The following is a 16,760-nucleotide window of genomic DNA, read 5'->3' on the forward strand; positions in this document are numbered from 1 at the left end:
ATTACGCTCTTTATTGTGGTGAGGATGAAAATTAAGAAAACATTTAATAGAAAAAATCATTAATATTGTATCAAAGGTAGTTAGGCATGTTAGGCCCCAACATAGGACTCAACAGTCGGTCTTTCATTCTAATTTTTACTACTTGTGATAAAATTGATACACTTATCAATCAGTTAACAACTTTGATTAAAACTTCTTTAATTTGTCCAAATCATCAATCTAAAGATACAAAAACAGATCCCTCTCTGTGAGATAGTGGTGTGTTTCCTTTATTTTCTGCTTTTAGCCACACTTGATGTTGAACATTTTTTCTATTTTTATTTGATGAATAGTCTACAAACATGGATAGTATATATTCCTGATTAAAGCCACTTTAATTGGTCCAAATAATCAATCTAAGGATACAAAGGTGAGAACATTTGATTGCTCTGCTTTTAGCCACACTTGATTGTGAACATTTTTCTAATTTTGCTTGTTTTGGTGAAACTGTATTCTGTATAGGACTACCTAATTAATGACTACGGATATTGTGTATAGCAATGGTACATTTGAAAGGAATAGAAAGGAAATGTGAACAGTATAGCTGCAGATAGAAGGTATTAACAGGGTAATTTGTTTAACAATGAAGTTTGATGATTTGTGAAACAAAGTTCGGAGTTAAGGAGAATATGGTTAAATAGTATTGTAAATAGGTATCACTGTATCAGTAACTGCATTGCGATGTTGTGGACATTCAAAGATGTGGAGTTTGTTGCGCAAATTTTTGAAAAGTAATTGTGAACATGTACTGTTGAATATTGTAATTTAGTCATATAATTAGAAGTGGTTATTGGCAATGGAAAATGAGGTGTATGCAGTATTGGACACCTAGATGCTAGTGTTATTAAAGAGTAAAAGAGTGAATGAATGGCATTGGGCTATTGGCTAAAGGAGAATGAAATTGTGTGGTTTTGCAATGTTGATATTCAATGAGAGTGAGAGAATGCAAATTTTTTGGCCAGGTTTATTAGTATATTATGGAAAGGAGAGAAATGTTAAGAGATGGTGAAAATCATATTCTAGTCCTGGCTAAATGCTAAAGCGCGCCCCAAAAATACTTAATCCTTTTGCATGCCAATTGGTACCTCAATCCAATGAAGTATATAAGAGCAATCTGAAGGAAATATGCAGACAAATTTGCAAGAATAAGGGAGAGAAACAAAGTCTTGTGCAAGTTCATAAGGTGCTAAATCAAAAAGAAGGATGCCTAGCTTTACATTTGTAAGGTTAATCATATTAGGATATTTGATGGCGTCTTTCACGTTATAAAATAAGGTTAATCATATGTAGTGAATGTGTGAAATTCATTTATCCATATTATAGTGTAACCAGATAATTAACGTGCATCTCTCTATACACAGAGAAAGGAGGGCTTTGTTACAATATATAGATATACATGCATCAATTTACCTTTTTGTATATAAAAATAATTTTTCTCACTTGATCAATATTATATTATATATATATATATATATATATATATATAAATTTTTATTTTAATAATTTTATATTGATAAAGGTGAAATTTCATTCCAAATATTAATTGTTATCATCTGAGCCAAAAATATCTACCATTAAATATATATTTATTTTGATTTTAAAACACATCATCGAGTTTCTTTTGTTACCCATTTTCAGTTAATAAGAAAATCACTTAGTTGCTGGTTTGTGTACCCAAAAGAACCAAAATACATCATTAATTATAATTTGCCTGCTTTTAAATTTGTGCTGGCCCAAGTGATAATAACTCATATTCATTAAAACATGCATTCGTTCAAAATAAAAATAGAAAAAAATGTTCAATTTGATGCTCGATATTATTTTAGAAATATATTCTCTCATTTAGAGAGTGTGAAGGGATTCTTACAAAAAGTAAGAATGATTAATGTATTTAATTGCATATGATGTACTTAAAAGAACAAAGTGATGGAAGGACAATGCATGTGTTTTGATTATAAAAAAGTAGTACTAATTAATCTCCTTTTAGGGCAGGCCAGTTAACCAAAAAGAAGGCGCGCTTTAATTTAGTTTAATCATTTTGAAAGTTTCTATTATATTGCTACTTTAATTAAAACAAACCGACTTTCTTATGGAGTGGGGAAACCTTTTTTTCGCGGGAGAATTCATTGTAACCGGAAACGAACAAGAAAACAATCTTTTATTTCTTTTCCGTTGTGATTACTGTTTGGCCAGTTTTGAGCACTCGTACGTGTCTAGTTCTTCTGTTATCTATTCATTATTATTATTATTATTATTTGTTCAGTTTCAAGTTTCAACTTACCCGGTCAGAGCGACAGCTTCATTAATCTTGGAGGTTGCTTTAGTGGTTTCGTCAAGGAGAAGTTCCACGTTCAATGTGTTTGAACACACTACTTAATGAGATCGTGGAATGATTTAGAAAAGAGAACATATCTCATATGAGATATCTAATGGCGCTATACGTATATACTCTCATGAGAGTGGAATAATAGGTGATGCTGATGAGAATGTGAGATTAAATCAAAGTTGATTATCTATTCATTTTTAGGAATAGATCCATCCATGTTTATTAATGTGGGAGTAAACTCTCCCTACAACTTTTCTTAATATAATATAAATTTAAACTTTATACATTTCGGTAAAAAAAAAGATTTATGTTATTAATCAATTAGATATCATTATAGCATGACTTTATATAAAGTTATTGTAAAAATAAACAAATTTAATCACATATATAATAATTTTTAATTAAATAAGATTGTAAAATTTTTAATACTTTTTTGGATAATAATATTTTTTTAATATAATACACATATTCTTTAGTCAGATATGTATAGTTATAAATTATCCTTATAATTTAAAACAGATATTATTCCTATAACTAAAAATCTCTGAATTTTCACTATTTATTGATTACATAACTGATGCCATGGTGTGTGGCTGAGATGTTAAAGTGACCAAGGTGCCAAAGTTATATAATGGAGGTATATGGCTGGTTTAGGTCCAGAATATTATTATTATTCACAGCAGAAATCCAAAATTTGTTAATCATAAATCACGTTCAGTGATATTGTTATTTTTTTGGTGTGTGAGCTTCAGAACATGACGATAAAGAATCTGTGATTTGCGTATAACCAGTATCGCGTTCATCACACTGGTTGACGTAGATCATGGATTGTCATAGCAGAGAAATATTTTTATGTGTGTTTTTTCCCGTGTTGTAATCAATATGCAGCAGCAACAGTACGTAACATAGTAAGAAAATAAAAGATGCACAAGATACAAGGTATGATCCACCACAGCACCAATCCCCTTGCGGCACATATATCCTGAATTAATGTTTGCACTTTCAAACGTTCGTATGAGTTTCAGAACGTGTTAACAGTTCATAACCAGTGACCCTTCAGCAGAACAGCATCATTGCTCTGCTCCCCAATACCAGGGCATCTTGGGTCACATGGATACCCATGTGGCCTAGGCGTGTAGCGTATCCAACAATGCATGGCTCAACCTAGCTAACCCACTACAATGCCTTATTTTATTCCTCATAATATATACTACTATAGTTTATGTACATTTAACATGCTCACACAGTCACACCACTGGTATGGTATAAGTATTCCATTCACAAACCAAACCACGGCAGCAGTCATATGTGGGCTCAACCCTCTATGCGGGGACCGATTCCCCTAACTATCACACGTGTAACAATTTTGCATCTTTCCTTTCCCCAGAACCTAACACGTGTACTACAGGACCATTAATAACCAGCACAACCTCTGACACCTTATAATGCCAATGTTCCTATTTCCCAATCTTCCCGATGCTGCTGCTTTATTTATGTTATGTGTTGTGACTCTACTACTGCGTGTGATCCGGATTCACAATAATTAATTTGATTATGTGTTTAGTTTATACTGTAGTAGATGTTTCAGTCCAATCAGAGGTTCGTAAAAAAGAATAAGAAAATGTTGCCTCAGTTGAATGAAATTAAAATGTGTATTTAACCATACGTTTTATACCACTATAGAACATATAATATGGTTTTCCATCGCTTACCCGAATATGGATTTGATATGATCCAGTTGCTGTTACCATAGTTATAATTATTTTTTCTTTTTATAGTTTTCAACTACTAGCCAGGTTGGGGTTGGTGGGAGCAAGAGTAGTTAGTATATATAATAGTGATACTAAAACCATTAATTTTTTTATCTCCTCCTAAGATCACGAGCCACAACTCAAGAGGAGATGGAGAAGGGGGGAATATATTAGAAAGGCGTAGTTAGTGAAAAAGAGAGAAGACAAATGGCATAGAAATGATGTTCGCTTTTGGCCAATAATTGAAACTTTCAAAATCTTAGTTTAATTCAATCTGGTGGACTCCATCTTTCCACGTCCGACACAAATTAACAGCTGAGAGTTGTCAAAGGTTGGAGCCATGTTGGTGTCTCTATTCCAAATATCTATGTTATGTTATTCCTCCCATCAAACATCTCCTTTTGAGTGGATTCCAACTCTTCATTCAACCATGTAGATTCCCTAACCAAAAGTTTAACCTTCATTGTCCTCCTTATGAACTCAATTTAATTCGAAAGCCCCCCTTCTCATTTATTAGATTCCCTTTCGCCCTAAGTGAGTTACTTCATGGCCAAAAAAACAAAACAAACAAATAAAGAAGTGGGTTCCTTAGAACTTAAGCACCAATTATTCGGCCAGTCCCTGTTTCTCTCTTCTTTTCTTTTTTCCTAACTTTGCTATATGTGCATAGCACGCTAGAATCTAAGCCATAACCTTACAGAGTCTCGATCATTACATTATGGCTTAGCTTTTTTGTGTGTTTCTTGTTTCAAGAACACGGGCAGGCACCAAGCTTTATGCATGTGTATAATATCTCTGGTCACTTCACATGATTTGTGATTGTTAGTTTTTTATAGTATTAGTTTTGGCCATGTCTTATTATTATTATACTATATGGTACCACCTCGAATACCTACTTAAACAAAGCAGGCAATTGATACATAAGATAGTGGACACCCAAATGTAATGCATTTCTCCCAAACCTTTCTTCCCTTTCCTTTAGAAAATATTGAGCATCGGTTTCTGTTATCAATATGCAAAATGAAACACCTTTTCTATATACGGGACACGAAGCCTCCTTTCCTATTTTATCGCCAAGCTGCATGTGATTCTAGAACCTAATTATCTAACCTAGCATCTCTATATAAATAATTGCTAAAGGCCTAGTTACTGACATTCAATGTAAAGTAAACAAATTATGGATCTAGAATCAACCAAAGACTTCATTTTATTGGTCTTACTACCAAAATTTCTAAAATGTTACTTTAATCTTCTCTTGCTTCACCAATTATTGATCTAAAATCAAACAACATGGATGTAGTGTACAACAGACACATATTGATGGCTATACTAGAGGTTTTAATTTTCTCACTACGTCTACTACTTTTAGTCCATTTTCTGATGCTTGTGAGCATATGCATATCTCTCTATTGGGTTTATGGTAATATATATGAATCGATGACATAATTGCCAATACTCAAAGAAGTACAGAATAGTTAGTATACTGCATTATTGATCTAAAATAGAACATGGATCGATGTAGTGTACAGACATATTAATTTATGGCTATACCAGAGCCTAGAGAGGTATTTAATTTTCTGACTACATATATATTCTTAGTCCTTGGTGCAGCGGTAAAGTTGTGCCTTGGTGACTTGTTGGTCATGGGTTCGAATCCGGAAACAGCCTCTTTGCATATGCAAGGGTAAGGCTGCGTACAACATCCCTCCCCCATACCTTCGCATAGCGAAGAGCCTCTGGGCAATGGGGTACGAAGTAAAAAAAAAATATATATTCTTAGTTCAATTTCTGATGCTTATGAGCATATCTTATTGGGTTTATGGTACTATAAACGAATCCATGATATAATTGCCAATACTCAAAGGAGTACAGACTTGTCAGTATACTGCATTACAGAGAGAAAGCTATGGGAGTGTATCTGGCATGGACAAGAGATATTGATTCAAGCGTTGAATAATGACAGCATAGAATTGAATTTTTTGAGCACCAAAAGAGTCTAGCCCACAACTACTACTTTTGAGTCAGCTTCAGATACAGGATAGAAATATTCTAATAAGCCAAGTCCATGAGGGCCCCTCTTACGCTTATTACCTGAATCTCCAAGCACCCAATCATTGATGGTGATGATGATCTTATCTCCACATTAAGGATTTCTTACTGAGATATTGGAAACCCGTTTTTCCTGCTATTGCATATAAGTTCTGATTTGTTATTCACGTGCCATCAGTGGTCCTAAGCACCACACAAGTGGATGATTGTACGTAGGGATAGACAGCCTTTCTTTTTTGACATGGCTATGTATAATGCAGCCAACTATGAATAAAATATTATAGACTTTTAATCCACAATAAGTTTAGCTAGCACAATCAATTGTTTTCCAAAAGAAGAATGTCCATTAAGGTTTGTGTAACCTTCATTATGAAATCATTTATATTGCAGAGAACGAAACCAATAATTGAGAATAAATCAATAATTACAAAGAGCATTTATAGGCTGAATAATTGTCTATAAAGAACTGCTTCGGTTTACACTTGCCCTTTCTCCCTACTTTTATTTTATTTTTCCTGTTTTTTTCAATTAAAAGCAAATGATTAGATATGAAACGAACTTAAGCCTTTTACCTCTTGCCCCATAGGCAAAAAGACTATCATAGTATCATTATTTCATACACTCATTAAGATGACATCAGTCTAATTAATTAGTTCTTTGCTCATGTAGTGCATCGTAAAAATACAGCCATGTTTTTCCAAAATTCTGTTAGCGACGGTATTTCCAATGTTATTTTACCATTTAACGAAGACCAATTCGTACGAGCATGCAAGCCATGATTGTGAGACTTTACTAAGCATGTCACGACTCAGAACTTAAGAGTATACAATATATATTGTTAGATACGTAACTTGTAATATATATTATCATATTTGGAAAAGTACAAAATTAATCCATTCAGAATTACATTTGATGCAACAGAGACTTTTCCCCTGTACTACACAAACTACGTGGCTAATTACATCAACGTAGACGCGCTTCAAACTCAGAAAGACACTTTTGTCTTTCCTTTTTCCATACATTTTTGTTCTCTGTTCTAATCTGAACAAAACATAGAAAAAAGGGTCCTATATGCTACCCTAGCTGATCTCCATTTTTTTGGCAGGGTAGGGATGTACATTATCATTCTATCCATTTACACCCGAGAACGTGTTCTGAGTCGGAGGGATACTTGTTTCCACTCAACCAAACGTTGAAGGAAATCCATCACCTGCATGAAACAAACAGATGAATATAAGTAAACAAATAAACAGATATATTTTACGCAAAAATAGATGAAATAAGGGAATTAATCAAATAATACTTGCCTCGTTTGGTTCTTGTAAAGAGTATGATGCACTAGTGTCCTTTGGAAATTTCGAGACAAGAATCCCAGAACCTTGTCCTCTGTCTCTTAATTTCTGCTTATCATAAAACAATTAAAAACCATTAGTTAGTTCAAATTATCCCAAAAAATCTACTAACAAACATAATATATTAACTCTAACTAGGCAGTATTTTTTTTTGGAGAAATAACAAATGAATAAAAATAGATTAAGATCATTGGATACCTTGAATGCATCTTCATCGGTTTTATCATCTCCAATGTAAACAGGAAAGACATCGTTACAGTTGGCAAATCCTGTTGAAAACGATTAATTTTTTAGATATCAATTGACAAATATAAAAAATTACTATATATTTAGAAGCATGTGGTTATAAAACAATCTTTCAGTGAATAAATTAATCCCACAGGGTGTGGGTGTCGTCGTCTTAGTTGTTTGTAATGGTCAAACACTTGGAAGAATTATCCAACTACTGGTCCTCAACAGTGGCTTATGTGTGACTTTGTGCAATTATTATGTTGTTCAATATATGCATTGCTTGTGACAAATAAAACGATCGAAGAATAAAAATGCATTGGATTGGATTAAAACCTACCGAGTGACTCTAACAAAAATTCCAGCGCCTTTCCTTTGTCCCATTTAATAGATGGACGAATCTCCAATACCTGTAATAAACAAATGTAATTGAAAGTGAGACATCTCTCCTTTCTTATTCTTAATCCTCCTTTCAAAGCTATCTTTAAACTAAATCAAATACCCCACCACATAAACAAAGTACTAAATAACAAGAAAGAGAAAATAAAACAATGGCCCACCTTCCTTCCTTGGTTAAGACGAAGCTTCGGGTACTCTTTTAATACTGATCTCACTTCTTGTGCCAGTTCACTCCATTTCTGTGTATATGATGACACTTAACTCAGCCAAAGTCCAAATCACAATTTTGTGGCAGCCATAGTATGCATTATGTCTTTAAAGTTTATGTACCTTTTCATCAACGCAGCGAAAATGAACAGAACAGCAGAACTTATTGTTCTCCACCTTGGCTCCAGGAATTGATTTCATTTTCTCAACTAATTGATGGTGCACCTGAAAATTGGTACAAAGAAAGAAAGAAAGAAAGAAACTTTTATTTACTATAATTTTTAAAATTAAAGAAGTATTAGGATGAGCAGAGGAGGCATGTAAAATTGACCAACCTCATCAATCATGGGAAGAAATTCACTGGCAGGTTGAAAAAGAACTGGCTCTCCTTTGTCCTGCAAATCATAATCAAACTAAAATTAATATATTTTTTTTCTAAAGAAAAATCATGGCCTTACTATATTGCCCTACAGTTAGTTGTCTTCACTCACTTTGCTGTATTTGCAGTCTCTTGTTGGCCCTTGAATATCCATGCCATGGCTTCCAGCATAATATAGCTCAGCCAAGCGAACAAAACTGTAAACCTATTTTTTGCAAAAGGACACCAAATTACTCCTTTTTTTCCCAAAATGAAAAGGGAAGAGTTGTTGAAATTAAAAGGCAAAGCATACCTTGTCTTTGCATCTGCCGGTAACTATAGCAGTAGGAAAACACCTTGCAAGTTTCCTCACCGTTCTCCTCATCTGTCATCATGTGACAATACCATATGCACGTTAGCCACCAAATTATATGTATATTATATGATATGATATTATGATGTGCTCAATAATTGTAAGCATAATACTAACCGAATCCGACATGAAAGCATGGTCTGGGTCATCAACAATAGGCGACAAAGTACCATCATAGTCGAGGAACATGACAATTTGCTTTCCCCTGGACGCATCCATAATTTGCTCAAACATGTCTAATGCTGAAGGGTGGCGAAGCTGTTTAACAAAGAACATGCGTTTAGAACAAGATCGGATCCATTAGTGGTTCAATATATATTTATATATATACGTGGTTCTCACAATCCAAGAGCTGTGTTCTTCTGCGAGAGAAGAGGTGGATTTGGAATTGGTTGGAGAAGAGGCTCTCATGGAATCAACCCATGCATTAATTCTTTGTCCTCCATTGATTTCGAGGTTCTTCAAAACCCTCCTCCTCGGAATGGGAATGTACCCCGGCGGCGGAGGCGCCGCCAGTGGCTTCTGTGCCACGGCTATGTCCCCCTTGATCCCGGATTTTGTCTTGGACACTATTGCATTCTGCGTCATTTTCACTGCAGATAGAAGCAAATTATTATGATATTGTGAATACTATAGAGTAGGCACATATGTGTGCATCAGTTTGAGGATATGAAGGAAAGTTAAGGTATTGAACCTTAATGTTTTGTTATATTTGAGCCCTGAACAGAGAGGCGAAAAGATCACAGGGATGGAAGAGAAGAGAGAGTATGGTATGTGTGGGGGAGATGACACAGCCCCTAGCTTTTATTTATACTTGTTATAAACCCTGCTGGGACCCACGCTTGGTCCCACACCCCTACCCCGATATCCTTCAGGTCCCCGCCACATACCATACTCCCTTGCGTTTTCCTCTCAATTTCACCACCAACTTTCATTTTTTTTAATCAATAAATTATTGCGTTATTATTGTTTTAAATTATGATTAATCAAACAGACATTTTTTTTATATCAAAATACCAGAATAAAAAGACACTCCAAATACTATCCCATAAAACATTATATTTTTAAGTGTCATCAGAAATTCACTTAGAAGATCAGTGCACAAATTAAAACTGCAAGCAATTTCATCTTGTTAAAATTATTTAACTAGTTTTTCGGCTGCAAGAGGATCTTCCTTTGAAAAAAGTGGTATCAAAAAAACATAAATCCACACCTATATAAAGATTATAAGTTTATTTCTAATTTTTAATTATTTGTGTCAAGCCAAGCGTTTATCAAACACGCATTTTTGTTTGGAACAGATGCCAGATGGTGTTGGTGTTTGTATAATTGCTACTCAATTCCAGGTCCACCAAGTCACCGAACAAAACAAAGGCATAGAGCACCAAGTTATTAATTTCATTCATGAAGTGACACAATATTATTACTCTTCTATTCTTTCTTTTTCTTTCCCAACTAGGCTAGGAAATAAAATAAAATAAAATATCTCCACGTGGCCGACATCCCTTAGCCGACTATTTCACCGGGGCTTCCTGCCACGGCACTTTGGAGTGGGGTAGTATTAATATTCAATATTTAATTAAATTTGTAATTTTTTATATATAGTGAGAATAATATAAATACACAAATGGAAATGGTATTCTATATTATCATTCACTCACAAAACCGTGACATATATAAGTTTGTTTAGCTTGTACAATAATTATTTTAAAAGATGCTTTATTATTGATTAGTAATATTTTTTTTTTTATATTAATGTTTACTTGTTAAATTCATAAAATAACATGTTAGACAAAGTGAAATTGAGTTAAGACCCTTTAAGATATAAAGTTTCAACTTTGTATATGACAAATAAAATGTAATCACTTAAAAGAAATTGTGATTAGAAAAAGAAATTCACAAAACCAGTATATACTTTACACAACGTAACATAATAAAAAAAATCATATAATAATCTCTTGTTATCTAAAAAAATCATATAATAAAATGGGGCAAATATATATTCTTGTGTAATAATTTTGAGTACTCGTTTCAGAGAATAATAGGGCCTCATTTGATTTTTTTTTGTCATTTATTTTTGCTTTATATTTTTTTAAACAATACTACACTACTTAGAAATCAACTTTTTTTTTCATTCAAAATATATAAGTTTTCAAATTTGTTTTTAAAACTAAATGATAGAAACCCTTGATAGATTTTATTTTTTTTTTGCATTTTGTTTCAAGTGTTCTATTCAAATGCCCAATAAACAAACTAAAAAAAAATAGAAATGTGCTTAACAGATAAACACTTTCAAAATATGCTTGAGAGACAAAACAAAATTCACAAAACAGAAAATCCTTTTGGAAAACTGTTAACAATAAGGTTTAAGATTCTCACTTTCTTCATTTTATGATTAACTGACTTTTTATATTTTTCTCTTCCTTTGTTACACAGATAAATTAGTTATTCACACAAACTTAAAAGAGTGGGATTAATTTTTTAAGATTATATATACCTTTTAAAAACATTAAGTTATTGCTATTATGAGTACGTTATTATCATCGAATTTAAATTATATTAAATTTATTGTTTTTATAAATATGGTATTATATTTAAAATCACATTAAATATTTTTATATTTTAATAAATCTAATTGCCTTCAGAATATTATTGTTATAACTATATTCTTATTTTCAAATTTACATAAAATTAAATCTTATTTTTAATATATTTATATTAACTTTATTAATTAAAAAAATATGACAAAAAATTGATTTATATAATTAATATATTTATATTTGAAAGGTATTTACATCCATGCTAATTAGATATAAAAGCCAAACTACAAAAGTGTATTTTCACTTGGCTTATATTTTTTCGGTGGGGAGAGAATGGGGATAGAACGTCTGCCTCTTTCTTTTGTACGCGGCGCTAAAATTGGGACTTATTTTTATCTAGTTATATAATAAATATAAACGAGACTTTAAACTAAATGAAATAATGCCTAATTTTATTCATTTTTAAAACATTCATCCAATGCAATTAGATAGTTTTTAAGGAATTCAGAAAAAAAAAAAAAAGATAGTTTTCTAAGGAGTACTATTCATTACAAGTGGGACTTTAAAAAGGAAGCGAATATGTTAGGTTTTTTCTTTTTTTTGGGGGGGGGGGGGGGGGGGGGGGGGGGGGGTGGTGGAACTTAATTTTATAATTAAAAATGAATATATATTCTAAAAATAAATAAAACTAGTAATTATTTTAAATATGTTGAATTAATTAAAGTTTAATAGTTTGGATAAGAATAATTAATCTAACAAATAATGAAAATAATTAGTTTAAATGTATAAGTAAATGATATTTTAGATGAGAAAAAATATTTTGGTATAAAAATACTGACAAGTTTTTGAATATGTTACATACTATTGTATAAAAACTACTATTGGCTCTAATTTGGTATAAAAAATACTGATAAAAAATATTTTGAATAGGTTATATACTATTGGCTATATACCGTTGTCATGTATAAACTATATTTGAACTTATTTTTGCATGATCTATATAAAAAATATTTGTTGAAAAGTATCAATCTTCTAAATAAATTTGAATATATCAAAAGGTTAATTAATTGTTTTTCTTAGTTAGTACTCTGAGATAGAAAATACTCTGTTTAATTTCTAATGAGTAAATCTATCTAAATTAATAAGACGTAATGAGTCGTTAACACTTCTAATACTTCATATGGTAAAGTTGTTTACGTAATTTCATTATACTTTGTCACGGACCTATTTTTATACAATTTATTTTATAATTAGGAGATATAGAGAGAAATAGAATTAATTATGTAATAATAAGTGATACGATGGTTTTTATTAAATGTTATAATTTTTTTGAGAAATTCCTTAGTTTATGTGTATGAAAATTTTGTTAATTCAGAAATATTAATTTATTAAATAGATTTAAGTATTTCAAAACTCAGTAGTCCTTGACTCTTACACTAAATTTACTTAAAAAATTATTTTAAGTAAATGGTCAATTCAGTCCCAAACTTTTTATTTTTATTTTATTTTATTCCTTAAAATTAAAAAAACTCAAATAACCCTTTCTTCTCATTGTAGATCCTAAATTTAATTATTATTATTATAACTTAAGTTTTCATGCTGATATCAAAATGAGAAAAAAAATAATTTTGGATATTTAATTAAAAAAAAGGTAAAATTAAAATTAAAGATCACAGAAAAAAATTAAAAAAAAATTAATTTATTAACGAATATCCTAATAGCGACTAATATTTATCTTTTAAAAAATATGTGCATGTTTTGGAGAAGAAGAGTTTGACACCCTGAAAAACTGTTGGGCAAAACAGCAGCTCGCCCCGAAAACTAATGGTACGTTGAATGATACCAGCTGCCGCATACACATCAATTTACGATGCATGCGATTACATTTTAAAGACAAATACACCGATTCACAAGTTTAAAAAATGGTACTATTCATTAAGTACTTGTTAATTTTTGTGACATACTACTTTTAAATATGAAAAATAATCAATTATATTTTGATAGCCAGAAAGAGATAGAAGAGAAAAAAAATATTAAAAAAATTGTTGACTAACAAATCTATTTGACAAGAGACTGATAAAATAATTTTCTTAAATTTTTTTTCCTATTTCTGATTGACTGTGTACGTGGGTGTTTATTTCACTGTATAATTTTATATTCCTAGGAATGTTAGTATCATTAATATGTTTGGTTGGTTTTAGTGATGGCAAAAAAAGTAAAATTTATTTGATTAAAAAAAATAAAAAAGAAATTTAGTAGAAGTATGCAGTTACTTACTGTAGTTAAAAAAAACTTCCTTGTTTCCATTGGAATATGACATACTCATCCCTACTCATGAGAATGACGAAATTGACATGAACCATAAGCATCTAACTTTTCTCGGAATACAATATACAAATACGAGTATCTGTATTCTCAGTCTCATGTTTTGGGAATAGGGCGAACATGAGGTGAAACAAACACCTCACTAAATTATAGTTTTACAATATTGATTAGTTATAGAAATTAAACTCAGCTATTAAAATAAAAGTTATTAGTTGAAGTGATATTTGATTTAATTTCTCAAGTTTGAATAAATAAAAAAATGTAATTAAAAAAATACTAAAAATAATGAATCAGATTTTTCAATAGAAATTAATCATTTATAAAATCATTTCATAGTACACATCAATAATATAATAAAAAATTATAAAAAAAAAACCATTGAATTGTTTATTTATATAAACTAACAAATAATTTATCACAGTATGCATAATTTTATAGCAGAAGAGCGAAAACTCGCGAGAATAGTATTGGTCTGCATTATTCTCGATCACATCCAGCGGCCGTCTGCCATTGGTTACATTAGCACATGATCTGATCATGAATATATATATAAAATGAGTGTATGAAGAATAAATTAAAGAACTAGGAAAGGAACAACGCGTGCCGTGAATCAAGAAAGAAAGCGTTTCACTGTGGCCTTTCCACTTTGGCAACGTCCCAACGAGTATGTAGCAGCCTCCATGCATGCTTAAATTACTCACTGATATTGAAAGTGCATATCACTTGTGTCGTCTTATTTAATTTGGCCTCACTGAAATTAATTTTAGTTTTTATATGAGATCATGAATATCTTTTAAAGGAGTAATTATGTTTATGTTAGTTTTTTTTTAAAGAATGTTTATATTAGTTAAGATAGTTATATACTAGGTTTTATACTTAAGAACATTAATTAAGTTAAAATAATTCTATATATTTTCTTAGTTGATATATCAACTTGTTTGGTGATTAAAATTATTTTTAGTAGGTATAAATTTTAAGATTTTAATTGGTTTGCATTATATATCATTGTAAAGTTTTTATATTGTTAATCAATTATAATTATTTTTTTATATTACTTTTAAGGTATTTATTTATTATAAAACTCAATAAACATTTACACTGATTAATGCATATTTTATTTATTCAAAATATTTAAATGAATTTAAAATATATTTTCAGTATTAATTCAACCCTTTTCAAATTCTTGATAAAAAAAATTCAAGTCCTATTTTATATTGTCTAACCAGTTTTAGTATCTTATATTTTTAATAACAATTTATCGGAAATTATTCTATATTATACACTCATATACATTGATTCTCTTAAAATACGATAATATATAAATTAATTTACAATTTAGTTATTATATATAATGTTAAAATTAATATATTATAACAATAAATCAAATTAGTTTCATCTTATCTCATATATTATCTCGAGTCTTAAGCACATCGAGTTTGAATCCAAATTCTTTGCTCATTTATTAAAGAGAAAGATGAAACTGTTCCATGGCACTTCTTTCCTTTGTTAGTTTTATACTTTTATTCTTACACCCTTCGAAATTCGTAGTTTTGTTCTGTCATCACCATTGCGTATCATCAGTCAAAATCAAAATTGCGAGAAAGAGAGAGAATATGGTTAAATAATAGAAGACGATTCGTTCTCAAGTTGTTGGTTCCGTTCTCTTTACCTGGTCTTGAAATTACTTCCATGTAATGGGATGGTACAATTGCTATATATCAGATTGTCAAAGCAAATGAATATTACAATTTATTATTTAAATATTAAAAAATTTGCTACATGAAATATGGTATAAAAAATTCTTTATTATATACATATGCATCTTAAAAATATATTAAAAATTAAACGGGATAACTTTTATTGCCGTTTTTTTTTTTCACAAAGCATTTTCTTTTTCAGTTTGCATATATATCTCTCTCCTTCCTTTGAGCTGGTGTCTGAAAAAGGAAATTTCAAAACGTTGAGGACACTACGCAGATCGCATGCATAGTTAAATTAAACAAAGTAGCTATATATAATTGACAGGAAGTAGCTATATATAGTTAATAATGAGAAAAGCAGAGGAATTGTTGACCAATGCTGGTTCCTTGCGTGTCAAGTTTCTGAACGCAAATGTTTCTTAATTAACTAAGACGCGTGCGAAGTTTATAGTAGTTTAATTATACAACCTAGCTAGATAGCTATATACTAGTTATTACGAGAAATGTCAAGGAATTTGTTGACAAATGCTGTTTCCTTGCATGCCAAGATGCTGAGAGCAAATATTTCTAATTAATTAACTAAAATAAAAACTGATACGGAGTTCTTAGTATAATCAACTTTTAATTTTGAATGTCCGGTGCCTCTGTTAATTTATTTACGTGCTGAACGACCTAACTAAAAGCACGAGATTCGATCCATTTCTAGTTAATTACTAGATACATCATACATAGTCGTCCGGTTCATACTATTTCGCATGGGTGCGTAGGATTCTACTTTCTTAATTCTCTCTGGTCTTTCAAAACTTTATATCTTTGCATATGCTTTTTGCGGTATCTTTGAAAAACCTTTTTCTTAAAATTTACGTCCACGTGTAGGGGTCTCAAATTCCCCATCTCCATTTCTTATCCCTGTCACACTCTCTCTAATTGGAAAATAATTGTTCAGCAAAAAGAAAATTAAACTACTATGAGAAAAAGTGTTATTTTATTATACTTTTAAATCAAAGACACATATGAGGAGACAAGAAACGAAGACGAGAGAATTGAAGAAGTGTGGAGCTCTATTCCCTTAAAAACCAAAAATAAAAATAAAAAGTCTATTAGTCAAAACTG

The 16,760-nt window shown here is 30.9% G+C and overlaps 1 protein-coding gene across 1 annotated transcript; it reads right to left on the reverse strand.

The window, feature by feature from the left end:
- Positions 1–7,003: 7,003 nt before the first annotated feature.
- Positions 7,004–9,894, reverse strand: LOC100788735 (probable trehalose-phosphate phosphatase J). Its single transcript, XM_003532784.5, has 12 exons — positions 9,777–9,894; positions 9,425–9,675; positions 9,200–9,340; positions 9,023–9,094; positions 8,843–8,935; positions 8,687–8,746; positions 8,475–8,576; positions 8,306–8,383; positions 8,086–8,155; positions 7,716–7,786; positions 7,473–7,565; positions 7,004–7,375 (listed from the first exon to the last, which is right to left on the reverse strand). Exons 2-12 carry the CDS (start codon positions 9,668–9,670, stop codon positions 7,301–7,303), a joined length of 1,101 nt encoding a protein of 366 aa, XP_003532832.1. The 5' UTR covers positions 9,671–9,675; positions 9,777–9,894; the 3' UTR covers positions 7,004–7,300.
- Between the last annotated feature and the right edge of the window lie 6,866 nt (positions 9,895–16,760).

This window comes from Glycine max, chromosome 8 (assembly GCF_000004515.6).
Source record: "Glycine max cultivar Williams 82 chromosome 8, Glycine_max_v4.0, whole genome shotgun sequence".
NCBI lineage: Eukaryota > Viridiplantae > Streptophyta > Magnoliopsida > Fabales > Fabaceae > Glycine > Glycine max.